Raw genomic sequence first — 14,346 nt, forward strand, 5'->3', positions numbered from 1 at the left:
AATTGGTAAAAAGACAATCGTGCGTACTGGAAGTTGTGTAGAAAGGGCTCTAAAAATGCATTCCATGCCGCGGTAACGGGACTCCAAAGCATGTGACTTTTGTACGAATGGCGTCGTGTGTTACCCATCGAACCCATTCGGGGAAGGAAATACGATTATCGGAGAACGGCAAAACACATCCTCCAAAGCGAAACCCGTAAAGTGAAGCACAACAACGCAGCGCAGCGTCCCATATGGTCATGCAGAGCGAGAGATGATGCACATTTGCACACCAGATGTACGTTTTCTCCTCTATTCCTATAAGCAGCGGGCAACTGGCGGCAAAATTGGTTCGGCCATAATGGTTGGCACGATATGGTAGGGTTTAAATTTTTGAACCCAACGGTCCAATACGTTTCGAACGAAAACGTGGACAGGGAGGTTGAATGATAGTTGCAGTGTGTGATATTGCAGAAATAGGGTGTGATGTCTCGTGCAACAAAAAGTCAGTTGTTCAAAATTGAGTAAAATATTGTTTGAGTAGAAAGTAACACAGAACACCTCCAAAGGGCGGTATGTAAATAATTATCCAAAGTGTGGACATTCGGACACTGCGCACGTGGTAAACAAAAGCACTAAATCCAAAATGCTAAGAATCCTTCATTAAATTAAAATGCGCTTGTGCGAAAGAGCCTTGATGATGATTTAATTAAATGGCTGTGTGTTGACAGTAACGAGGCTACACGTGACCGCACCTTTCGGAAGGATGAGCGCTCGGTCCCATTTAGACACGTGCGTGTGCCCCCCGTCATTCTTGCTAGGCGAACAGCAACAGCAGGAGGACACCCGATAAAGGTGACAGGCGGATCAAAAACATTTGCGGGTCCAAAACTGATTTAAATGTAACTCAACTCTCTTCGCCTCACGGTTGCTTTCTCTCTCTAGCTCTCTACCACCATCACTGTATTTCTCGTGCACACGCACTGAACAACTTGGGGGTAGAGTGTTACTGACACGAGACTCACCTGTCTCAGGATCGGGTATTGGTGGTGGTGTGGTCGATGCACATTCCGGAGCGTTGAAGTAAATCATTTCTCCGCGTGGTAGAAGGGAAGAAGAGTGTGTAATATGGTTTTATTATACACGCCAGTTAAGGTCACGTTGAGGCTCGGAAGCACGTGCTCACCGGGGCAGGATGGGGAAAGAAATGGATGGTACTTGTAGCAGTGTGAGGGGAAATGCATCACATACCCATTGGGAATACACACCGACGGTGGTGCTGTGGAATCGATGGGTCTTAGCGAAAGACGTCGTTTTAGTGTGGCCCGACGACGGTAATATTGGGTTGACATTTTCCATATGTGTCACTCTGATCAGTGCCCGTGTGGCTGGTGGATGGTGCTGGCTTATCAGTAGGAAGGAGTCGAAATGGTATAGTCGACAGAGCAGCAGCAGCGGGCGTTAGAACTAACTACTTCTGTTTGCTTGGTTTGCGGTAAATTTACTAATAATTTGTGCCTGATATCTGTGCGTGCTGGTCATTCTGAAACATTTGCGAGTTTGTTTTGTTTTGTGTTTTGTTTGTTACTAGTAGTTGCCGTTTGAAGTGTTGTTGTCAAATATCACACAGATTTGCATAAGTTGCATAATTCACTAGTAGTAAATTCTTGACGTACCGCAAAAGTGACAAAAGTTCCGTACCGTTCAATTTTGGCATACATATAGTTTACAAGATCGTGCTTTCAAGATATCATTGTTGTTGGTTGATATTGTAGGCCAAGGTGTGCATTACATGTGCATCTCCGAACGTCTGCCCGAATGCGGTGTGTTAATGTGTGTTACGAAAATGGAAAACGAGAGCAGTGAGTCACAACAACTGTGGTGGTGCTGCTGCTACTGAAGTAGATGTAGTAGCTGCTGTTGTTGCATGCGTTGCAGTGCAATGAGCAAAGCTGCGCGCGCAGTACTGCAGTTTGTTGCGTGAAGGGGGAGGGGGGGGGTTGTTTTTCCGCGTAGTCCAAATTGTATGGATCTTTTTCACTTGGGCAACGATGGCAACTAAAACACACAAAACTCTACTACACACACGTCTGCGCAGTTCTCTTTCCAAAGGCAAGGAGCTTTTACGAGCTTTATCACGAGATTGAAGGCTTGAATTGTTTTTGTTCAATTCAACGGTGCGTTAAGAAAAAAAAACACGAGCACACCCTCAAGTGTAATCGAAACTCCCTACTTGGTTGCTTTCCTGCCCTACCACTTCACCAGGACAAACGCAAGTAAAGCTTTTGTTTTCTGGTTTTTAATGTGCCCTTTTTTGTTTCTAGCGTGTGAAAATGAACGTTTCCTATTTTGACATCGCGTTTTTCGATTGACTCTCAGTGCGGCTGTGTTTCTGTTCCACAGCACCACCCTCTGATGTGTGTTAGCTTAACCTTGAAAGATTTAAACTTCGATTGCATTTTTCATTCATACTGTTGGGATATTGTACACCAAACTCGCCAAAATAATGCGAACAGAAAAGGCGGGGTTCACCTTCTCAGCATGGCTCAGATTAGCAATTGAAGTCATTCATAGCGAATCACCGATCACAGAAATCTCGGATCGTCACTCATCGCCGGCAGATCGTGAAATGATGTCTTATGATGCACACTAATGTGTTTTCCATACCTTTTAGTGTAGTGCTTTTGGGTTCACAAGTCATATTTAGATCAAAACAGTGCTTTTCACACGTACGCATGATGGACTGAGCAGTTTAAGTGAGTGTTTTTGTTTATGTTGCAATGCATGCAGTTACTGATTCGTCTTCTCGGCACCTTTTGTTCGACTTTGCACCAGCACCAAATGAAAAGTGACACAATGCAATAGTTTGCACCAACGGGTAGCTTGCACCAACTGGGTTAGTGTGCATTAGTGTGACGTAAAGGCGAAAGAGGACCTAAAGTAGCGTTTTCGTTGCACACCACCTGTACCTTCGGAAGCGGACACTAATATGCGGCTTTATATTTGGTAAATATTGTTCAATTGGCGTTTCGTAAACCTTGTCACCTTGTACTTGGTCACATAAATGTTTCATCATACAAGTAATTCTTCTCTTAACGAAAATTAATAGAAATGTTCTGCCAACCCTCTAAAGCTTTTTTAACATAACACTTCAAAAGCTGTATTACACATTTCAACTATTTCAATAGCAGCTTAAATGGTCTGACATAGGATAATTGAACACTAATTGAAGTAGTTGAAATGAGATGATACGGAGGTTAAGGCTCCATTGTTAAATCAAATAATCATACACATCACCTTACAGTCGTTACCGACAAAATTTTGGCTTTTTAAGGCATCAATTTTTAACTTTAATACACCTATCTTTGTCTTCAAGGCCTGGGTCTATGAACTTGTTGCGGCAACATTTGTTCAATGGCAACATGTATGGATTTTCCTATTTATTTCAAATCTGTGCACAAATTTGCTCACAAAAACATTTTAAAATTAGTTAATTTTTTTATTTGTTTCGGTGAGCAAACAAATCCGAAAATGTTCCAGCAAAAAATAAACGTGAAACATGAAATAAACATTGTTTCACTTGCAACAAAAATGTTCCCGCAACATGAGTTTGACAGTTCCTCCATACGATTTGGCAACAAATGTTCCCGCAACATTTTCATAGACCCGGGCCTAAGGCAATTGCTTTATTTACAAAATTCCATATAATGTCTGAAAATGCGTGTTCAAAATCATTCAATTTAAGTTAAGTAGTTAATAATTTCAATTATATAATTTTAAATATAACAATACTTCATAATACTTCATACTAGAAAAAAATAACAGCACTAGGAATAAAGGATATCAATGCCTCGACGCGGCTCGATGTGCGCTGACATTTGACCGACTTAAAAGTTTGACGCTTGGAAACCCGAACGAAGCAATGGAAAACTTTTTCCCGAGTACGTGTGGCATTTCGTGAAATTTTTCGAAGTTGGTTTGTCCCACTTTTGTGTCCGTGCGCGTGCTGATGTCTTTGTGGTTAAAATCCCTTCGGTCACGAACACGTTGTCTTGTTGTTATTTTTCCCTTTTGGGCCGACAGGGACACCCAATTTACGCACTCGATAAATTACTATCGTCCCATGTCGAAACGGACAAATGTAGCATAAAATAGGGTCATCGAGTTTTGGCTATTAAACTAACCACTGAATTGCCTTTTTGCGTTCCAATTCTCTTGTATTTACTCCCTGGTCAATCGACTGAGCGGAGCTCGATGGAGTTTAAGCTATTGAACCAAACAATCTCATTTGGTTTTGGTTATATGCTTCTCACCATGTGTACCTTTCCCGTACATAATGTAACACACAGGCGGTAAGGAAAACTAGTTACCAGCTACTATGACCCTCCTCAAGAGTGGGTTGATGGAAGAGCTGGAGGTAAAAAAAAATCGATCAAGATAAACAACAGCGAATCAATTTGGAGAAAATCCCGTGAGTCACATGACTCTCGTGTGCGCCCCTGCAGGTGTGTAGTAATTCGGAAGTGACCCCGAAACAGCGGAAGCAGCATACCATTTCTTTTGAAGTAGTAGACCGAACAGTAAAATATATGGAGTGAGCGACGGTGACCCCGATCGATTGAACTCAATTCTTTCGATTAGATCTGATGGAAAATTTGGTATCCTAAATGGTCGCTTCTGTTGCGAACGACCGTCTGTCCACCGCTGTGTGAAAAAGGATGTGCTGCTGTGTGCGAGCCATAACAGAAGTGTACCACCTAACCCCATGTGCCTATAATTCTTGTTGTAGACTTATGAACCGGCTGGAGGAGCTGATGGTTGGCGATAATATTCTGATGTGAGCGCAGGGATGTGTTGGCGGAAGGTTTGTTTCCGTGCTTTGTGTGTGTGTGTGTTGTCGCTTATCGGTCATCATCATGTATCCTGTTCCGGCGATGTGTCGAGTTTTTCGCGCCGTCTCTCCTGGAAGTGAACCTAGAGGAGTACCTATCCTTCAAACCGAATGGCCTTCTGACCATCCATGTCCGATACGCTGAGGGCAGTCAACTTGCAATAGACATGCTCACGGCTGGTGGTGGCGTTGTCGGATGGTTGATTGGTTCAATCGTTCCGGCATGGGGTCGTCGAAAAGTTGGTACACTTTCGTATAGGTTTTGGCCCTTGTTTTTCTTTCTTCACCTTCCTTTATGTGTTTTGCGGTGGTGTATGCGTGCATCTAGTTTAGTATAAGAAGAAAGAGGACGTATGAGCGCAGTGGTTGGTGGGTTGGTAGTGTGCCTTTTATTGCGTGACAGTAATTAAGTCCCGGGCATCGACCAACCTCAAGGGAGCAGCGAGAACCGTTCACCCGAGATTCCATCCGACGTGTATAGCATAGCGCGTGAGGTTAAACCGAATAAAACTAATTATCGCACCAGGCGCGCAGGGCGTGTTGTGATGGAATGCTCATGCTCCCTTTAAGATTTCTCTCGTTTAGGATTTTTTTCGACTAGCCGGTAGTATTCTTTTCGGCTGCCCTGTGTTAATGTATTTTGCGAAACAAATTCTTTATTATAATAATTTAAATGCATAATCTGCACTTTTTGCCGTATATAAGTTAAAAAAGTTGCACAGAATATATTTAGTTATTTGTATCCGTACATTGTAGTGGAACTATAAAAACGGTAAGATTAAATATTCAATGGTAATGTGGTTCATGTTTGTTATTAGCACAGCTTTGAAACTACTAGCTACACATTTTATCACGATGGCGATAATTGCCGTAGCTTTAAATGCTATTTCATATAGGATAAATCAATTTACTAAGTTTTAGTTTTATGGTGTGAAATTTGTTGTTACAGTCAAAGGTAACGTCAATAGTACTTTCAGAAACTCAAGAATTGTTACAATACTGACATATGGTATTATTGCAGAGCGTATTTTTTTCCATTCACGTATACTAACTTTCTATTGGTTTTGCCTTTCTTTTCTATTTGTAACAGCGGTGTTCCCGGTGCCGGTGCATCAAACACAGCCGCCGGAGGAGGTGGAGGAGGTGGCGGGGGAGGCGGGGGCGGTGGTGCACGAGGCGGCAGCAGTATGTACTCGGCACGCCATTCCGTCAGTTCGTCCTCCGGTGTCCTGATGGTGGGCCCCAACTTCCGCGTCGGCAAAAAGATCGGCTGTGGCAACTTCGGAGAACTCAGGCTGGGTAAGTAGTGTCTCGAAAATGTCGAAATTATCAATCAGTATCTTGAATCGCGTTCAATTATGGATGTTGCTGTCGTAGGTTTACGATCAGTTACTTCAGCTGTATGACTTGTGAGATACAATATTATGCAATTTCATCATGCACTTGTAGAGCCGTTTCTAACCTACGTACCAAATACTTGACAAAGCGCAACCTTTGTTCCAATCTGTGCCGTCGTCATTCCGATCGCAAGGGCAACCTCGGCCGCACAGGCTCCGATATCTACTTCCAGTCCGGAAACTGAAGCGTACAGCTTGGCACCATCGATGGCGAGTGAGACGGGCAGAAATAGTAGCGGTTGCGGAAAGGAGGTGATAACACGCACATAACACTGACGGCGCAAGGTGTTTCGTTCCGATGTCGACACCGATGAGCTGAAGTTGGCTGCCCCATTGCAGGTGGTTAAATTTGCAAGAAACTCCGCAGCACCTTTATCCGCAGCGACTATATCCTCACCGATGTTTCCAGCCAGTTCAGTCAACTGTTGCCATTTTCGATTGATGCAATTGTAGCCTCGGTCCACAACGGATCTGGCAATGTTCGTTGGGTTCAGATTATCCCCGACACACTGTCTAACAGCTCCGGTTGAGCTGTTGAAGCGTGTGATGATTCGTTCAAACCCCTGACCGGCTTGGTCGGCCAGATTGCTGAGCCCGTTCCGAACTACCTCACGCCCGTAGTCGAGCGTTTGATTGAGCCGTTGGAAACTTTCTTCAAGAAAGAGTTGACCAAAAGTGTTCTGATATCCGGTGGCCAGTAGCCGGACGATGCTGTCCATAGTATCGAGTGGAAGTGTCTGAAAGTCTTTCATTAGCGACTGGAATGCGGTAGTGTAATTGTCCGGTATTGCTGGCATGAACGAATCGGACGTAAATTGTGAAATGTTTACAATATGTCCAGAAGATGGCACAGGTGCAATGTTTAGCGAGACATTGGATAGACTTTCTGGCAATGGGAAGACTTGGTTGTTGATAGCGATGTAGGATCCGTTCGGTGCGTTCGGGCCAAGAATTGAGGATAGGCCCCAAATATCACGCCGCTTCCGTCGTCGATCAACGTTTATCGTCACACCGTCCACTCTTGTACCGTAGTCATCTAAAGCGGTATCCGTGTTGATGCGATTTCCCAATGCTACTGTTACATTTGATCGCTGTACGACATTAGCTGCTGTTGATGCCAATTGACTGGACGGTTGCGATAGGTATGGACGATTGTATTGGAAAAAGAATGGACTACATTGGTGCCGCGGTGCGATAACCTAGAATAGAAGGAAGTCAACCTCTCAGCATGTTAGTTTCATTTAGGTTTGATCGAAAATGTATAACTCTTACCACGACAACCAGTAATGTACTTATTAATCGGTAAAACTTGCACATTTCCTGACAGAAGTCTTACTGTAAACTGATCACATTTCCAAATAAAGTTCCTTCTTATATTGTTTGTCAGAAGTTTCCAGTCCGTCGCAGTTGTGCAAATAGCTGGCGAAAAGCCGTGGAGCGAATGATCGCGTGTCATAGATAAATGACTTTTACAACAACTGGGGATAGCACAATAAGGATGTAAATTTATTGTTTATTTGGTTATTTTACAATTTAGATCAACGTGCACTTTATGGCTGCCTTGTCATATTGTTTTGTTTGATCGTTGTTGTGTGCCAAGGGCGGCGTATACGCCACGAGAGCAATGATAGAAAGAGTAATTTTTTATCATAAACATTCGGTTAAATTAACTACCTTGTTGTACATGCGTTTGACATTCGGAAGTAATGATGGATATGTCTTCCAGACATTTCTTGGCTTCCTCTACAAGGTTTTCAGCGCACTGAAGCATATTCGCTTTTGAAGTACCGAACTCATCGTTTGCTCCCAGCGTTAATTGTTGAGCGTTGTGAGACATAAGCAGGGTTTTGCGATGCACTTCGTGTAGAATCTGGAATCAAAATGGTTGAAAAAACGTTATATGTATATGGGTTAAAAATGATCTAAGCTAACACGTACACTCGAGATGCATGCTAATTGGTATGCGTTATCTGTGTTAACCTCATCGATCTGATTTTCCCAACACTGTGCTATCTCGTCTCTGAGATATCCTTCATCCCATTCGACCAGCAGGCGACTCATATTGTACGCTGCTTCCCGTTGTGCTTGTCGAACCCGTTCGAGCCGATTCGATATGCAATCACGGTCACCTTCAAGTGCCTTTTTGGCAACTGCGTCTATTGATTGCCCTTGCGCACATCGCAACACTGCCACGTCCAGCGCGAGGAGCCTCTGGTTCAGTTCGATACCGAAAGCGATCCTTATGCGGTTGAGCATTGCAGCGACATCCTCGGCGTAGGTCTCTAACTCTACTAGCTGCACATTGAGCGCGCCCAGCATGTCACGGCGACTATCGTTGGCCGCACGGAAATAAGCTTCTAGAATAGATTCTATCCAAACGTTCGGCGAGAATTGTTCAGCCGGTATGGTTCTGAATTCGCTTGGGCCCTCTTGTTGCAGTAGGGTGGAAAAGTAAGGTAGATAGTTGAAAGGTAGTTCGCGGGCGTAGTTTACCTCTACGTTGGCAATGTTGGTTCCGTTGTCCATGCCAATTGTGCTGGTGTTTTCACGATTACCCAGCGATATTTCTAAACCATTGGCAGACTGGCTGATGATGGGGGAGGCTGAGCTGGAGGTAGTTGTGATGGTCGGGCTCGCTGTTGAAACTCCCGTCGTCAGAGACCACAGAAACCACCAACCAAAGCCAAATGAATTGTCAGGATACTGGTATGAAGATGTAAGTAAAAATGAACAAACAAATTGTTAGGATGTACAAAGGATGTAGCGCAAAAATGCATAACTATACTTACATGAAGAAGAAGCAAAAGCGTCACCAATATGGAAACTTTCCGTGATGATGTCATGATGGTGTACCGTGAGCTGCTGAAGTTCGTGGTTTCCACTGAAACCTTTCCCCAATGTAGTTCTGAGTGATGAACTGCTCGACATAAGCGATGGCTTAAATAGTCTAGCGATGAGCATAATTGTAAGCCCTTATGTTTACGTGTAATTGTGGAGAGCATGCTTGCACAAGTGCCGCCATGCGACATCGCCGGTGTTTGCCATCCTTCTATGAAGAATACTGTTTTTCCACTCGGTCATGGTCGCAAGTGCAGTTGAGTTATTCACTTCCAGTGGCGACGAGAGGCCGTAGAGCACTGTTGAAGGTCAAACTACAAACGCCGCACATATGGCGGGCGGTAGCTTCCTCGCAAGAGGTGTGCAACATGGCACGAGTACATCTCCCCAGCTGCTTATTGATTCCGTCGGCATCTCGGAATCTGCACTTTGGCAACCGGACAGACGCCAGACAGCAAATGGGATGGAATGCATAATGAGGCTTTTGCTGCCTACTAACTAGCGGAATGTGTTTGTTGGATGGTAACCCTTCCTGAGTGTTACCAGGCGATAAGTGTTCTGTCATATTTGTTTTACGATTGTTGGTTTCGTATACAATAGTTTGCAACTGCATGATCGTATTTTCAGCGTGATTTTCAGTAGAAAAAGTAACTCGAACCAATTTTTTGAACATGCCCCTTTTGCATACCTAATTGGTAGTTGAGTTCAACCATAGATTTTGTCAATTGTTTAATTATGCAAATAATTATGCATTGTCAAATAATTTTGCATTATAAATCGTATGTTTTTTATTGAAAGAGTCATACTTATCTTACGTTGTTTAACATCGTTTTAAAAGGTGTTGGCACGATATCGACCGCGTGTGATCGGACAGGGAACAGTAATGTTTACAAACATTAGGCTGACTTGACAACTCGATCAAATATCCAAAATACCCGGCAGATGGCGTACAAGATTCACAAAGAGAGACAACACGATTAGATTGTGCGACAACCAGATCTCCGTAATTAGGGCCAATTCGGGAGCAGGTCAAATAGGGTCAAGTAGCACAGCTGATCGACGAACAGGGCGCCATCGCGAAACGCGGTTAATAGCAAATATTAAGCCAGAAAGGACAGACGAATTTTTAAACTGCGCAAATAAATAGAAACATACATAGCCAGTTCTAAAAACGTCTACCAAGCTACTCAAAATAAATAGAAAGCTACATCCGTAGCAACAAAAGGTTTGTTTAACCTTTTTAGACGAAATTATTGTTCTTGAGCAGCCAAATTAAATCATACATAATCCCTGATTGATGACCTGGTCTAGCATACAACAGGCTGGCGTTAGATGATTTTTAGGCTGTTGCCAGGCTGTGTCAAATTTAATATTGATTTATAAATACTAGATCAATTCGTGAAATGCCGCATAGTGCAAATGAAAAATACAATCTTGTTTTCTTTGTATTATACTTATTAACATATACTAATAAATATACATTGTACTTTTGAAAAAATGAAGAAAAGAAACTCGAACATTCCATATTTTACATATATATTTCTTTCCACACCTCATCTCTTGTAACTAAAACAAAAACTACCAGTAAAGATTATAGGTCCTGATCTACAGGAAACTTTGTACTCTCCATCTCCCTTTATTATCATTTTAAAATGACGCCAAAATTGCCTGACTCGAGGTGATGAATATTTTGGGTTCAGGTGTTGGTCAAACGCTTCAATGTTCGTTCATCCTTCAACCTTTCATTTGGCCTTTTACGAAGGTAAAGAACGCTTCTAGACGAATGGAGCTTTGTGTGAAATCAGAAACACCTATACAGAGTAACTGGAGCAAAATCGAAACGGCTCTTGAACAGCTTTACCCACTTCTTGCTACCATTTGGGTATGGTTGGTCAAGTAGTAGTAGTTATTCGTTTGGTGGTTTGATAAGGATCATGGGCTTTTTCAACATTTTCTGCTCATACCGTTAACGTTTCCTTTTGTGTCGTGCGTTGGAACTCGCCGTGGTCGAAACAACCAAATTTTCGACCACAATCTATTATCAGTGACGTGATAAGGGTCTATAAAATGTTTCCAAGTGATGGCAATCGTATCGAAGTGTGGACGACGAGGATGTATATCGATTACGCGTGTATGTGTGTGTTTGCACCAACGATGGGATTTGTTCAGTGAGAACTTCTTAGACTCCGCACATGCGAACTATTTCACTTTGAAAGCTCGATTGTGACCAACTTTTACATTAACTCCACAAACTACGAATTATTGTATAGCATTTGTTTGGCACTTGAAACGATTGGAATTTCGAAACTGGGTATAACAGCTCATTAAGAATACTTAATATATTTCTTACACTAAAGTGTGACATTTTCTGTTGAAATATGTGTACGCTGATTATTACGTATTTTTTTGTGGGCTTTTTGCATGAAACCCTTGGCTAACATTTTGTTTCGTACCATGCATGTTGAAATGTTCATCTTATTTGATCGCGCCTAAATAACGATGGTTCAAAATTCCATAAGATAGACACGAATAATTCCATTCACATAATCTTTGAGAAAGGACTGCTACCAACATAAAAACTAAAATATAATTCGCGAACGTGGCTGTTAGTTCTCCCTATTCGCAGCAATCTGCTCTTCCATCTTGCCTGCTCTATGTGCCTTTGTACATAGGTCTTGGTCGAAGTAATCCCATTGCAATCAAATGGAAGCGTTATTTGACCCCAAAGTGCCCGAAAGTGAAGAGCCCGCTGTGTAGGTTTTCGTTTATTTTGTTCGTTTCCATATCGTCTGGGTATCTGTTACTGCAAATAAAAACAAAATGGTGTGGGGATGGTCAAAGTTATGTAAGGTTGTGAAAAATCGCACCACAAGGTTGCTGTTAGTTTAGTAATAGTCAACTGATTTTTGTTCATGTATACCAAGGTCCAAGGTAGACAGCCAACATAGAAGCATAAAGACAATGATAAAATTAAGTATAAAATATGAAACACTTGCAAGACTTTTGTCGACCTGAAAATTGAAGAAGTACAGGAGGAAGCTACATGTTGGGAAATTAGTAGTCCTCTTATGATGTATGTGTGGCACGCTTGTTCCAGAGTTCTACAGTTCTAGAGCTACTAAGCTGGTCACCTTTCGCCCATCGTGATTGAATTTCTCATTAGAATAAAAGCATCATTCGCTTCTTCCGGAAGAAAGTCCTCCCGAAGCGACGGCGTTCGTGTGCACTCACTGCCGAGAGCTTTTTCTTTCGATGGTGTGTATGCGGGTGAGGGTGTGCGACCCCCAGCTGTCCAGAACTGCTGATTTGCATTTATAATCGATGGAAATGGGTTTCCATCGGGCAAAATTTATAGGCCGCCTGTTTTCCGCTCCAGAAAAGCAGTAAACCGGCGTCAGTGAACTATTCCTTCCATGACGTGTGCCGATGGTGAGAGAGAATGTGGCGTACGCGCCGAGTTTCCTTCATTGGTAAGACCAATGAGCAACTGTGGGGATTGTAAAAAGCACATAGTAAGCCCTTTACGAAACAGTTTAAGTTACTGAAGCTTTTCGTCTGGCCGGTGGATAAATAAATTCAGCTCAGATGGGTGAGTCATACCAGCAAGTAATCCAAAGCTCCATAAAGAAATATATTCCAAATAGCATGAACCAGATTGTAAGCAGTGTAAGGTTTTTTTGCCCCCAACATCTTTCTCCCGTTTCGAACCTTTCAAGGTGAGTTTGAAGGTTGTGTCCGGGTGGAGTGGGTCTTTTTGCCCAAGCGGAAACAGTCCTACCGATCCGGATATCGTGTAGGCGGATGAAAATGGAAATTGTTGCTCGTGGGATAAGTGCGCTCTAGTATCATGAGTGGACTGGTTTTGCTGCTACGTATAATTATTTATTCTATTTATTCGATCATGGTCGTATTCTTCAATATTTCACACAGTATTAAACCCGATACCGATATGATAAAATGTTTCGTAACGCCTCTGATGTAATAAAACTAACTACTAGTGGGGCTATAGATCCTTCCTTGTTTTAAAATGTCATTTACAACTACTTTTTTACAAAAGTCATCAATTAATTTCGCTGGTACTTTTCGCTAGTGTTAAACGAATCATGTTTACTTGTTTGTGCATAATAAACTCCGGATGTATGTTTTTTAGTTGGGCATCATTTACATACCGAGAAGAAGCCGACAAAAAAACGGCAAAGCTCCAATATGCACTGGTGTGGTGCGAAATACCTAACCTAATTTCGAGTTTGCACCCCCCGTGCCAGTATCATACTGCGAAAGATGATGACGATGATGATGATAACTCGGTACTTGAAGGGCTTTCTTCATAAGCCCGCCCGGTGGGATAAATTCTATGTTCCCCGGTTAGCCGAAGAAACGGATGTGAAAGGCAACATGCCGGTTGTGAACGCTGAAAACCGATGAATGGTAGAAGTGGGCAACATGTGTGTCCGGCTTTGCCATTTTCCATATTTACCGTTTTAGGTTTCCATTCTTTCATGTACCTATTAAAGTTGGTGAAGGGGGAGAGAAGCTAGTTTGAGACAGCTTGAACCAACGACGTGTGTGCACTGTTCAGCTGTGTGAGTTTTAACTTGGTTTGCGCATATTAGTGTATGCGTGTATTATTGCAGAAATATATGGCGGACTATGCAAATACTATGTTGTAGAGGTGTTGCAAAAATCATGATAGAATTTATTCTCTAATCTTCGTTCGACCATGGCTAACCGTAATTTTGTTTATGAGTTTATGATTCATTGCGTGCCAATATCAAGAAGGACGAAATTATTGTAATGATAATGAATATAAGTTCTAGTTTTCGAATGGATTGATATTTGAACACTGCCAATAAACCACAAGGTTTGTGTGGCTGGACTATCAGACTCTTTAAAAAAATATTATTATTTTTACAAAGTAATGGAAAACGAAACGAGTAATTTATTTATGCTTTTTATAATTCTTAATTTGATGACTATTTTATTATCATCATCATTTAAGTGATGTTGCCGAACACAGAACAACACAGAGCAACTCATTTCACACTTAACAACCAGGAACCAGGAACTTAAGGAACCAGTTCCGGAGTCGATTCCGGACTCGATTCTGGAATCTGCTTCCGGACCGACTATCCAGAATCGATACCAGAATCCTTAGGAGATAGCTGGAATCGTTTCCGACGAAATCTTCATTTTTCCTATCACTAATTCTTAGAGAAAGGTAGCAATTTTATATTTCCATGA

At 42.3% G+C, this 14,346-nt stretch overlaps 1 protein-coding gene across 16 annotated transcripts in view; it reads left to right on the forward strand.

Moving 5' to 3' along the window:
- LOC120948723 (casein kinase I) overlaps positions 1-14,346 on the forward strand; it is a 79,525-nt gene that overhangs the window by 26,377 nt on the left and 38,802 nt on the right. For all 16 annotated transcript variants that reach the window (XR_007451919.1, XM_049605882.1, XM_049605881.1 and 13 more), the window contains exon 3: positions 5,961-6,169. Coding sequence is in view for 15 of the 16 variants with exons in the window: in XM_049605882.1 (XP_049461839.1) it covers positions 5,961-6,169 (209 nt within the window). In the remaining variant the exon portion in view is untranslated. The remainder of the gene's footprint in view (positions 1-5,960; positions 6,170-14,346) is intronic.

This window comes from Anopheles coluzzii, chromosome 2, assembly GCF_943734685.1.
Source record: "Anopheles coluzzii chromosome 2, AcolN3, whole genome shotgun sequence".
Taxonomy (NCBI): domain Eukaryota; kingdom Metazoa; phylum Arthropoda; class Insecta; order Diptera; family Culicidae; genus Anopheles; species Anopheles coluzzii.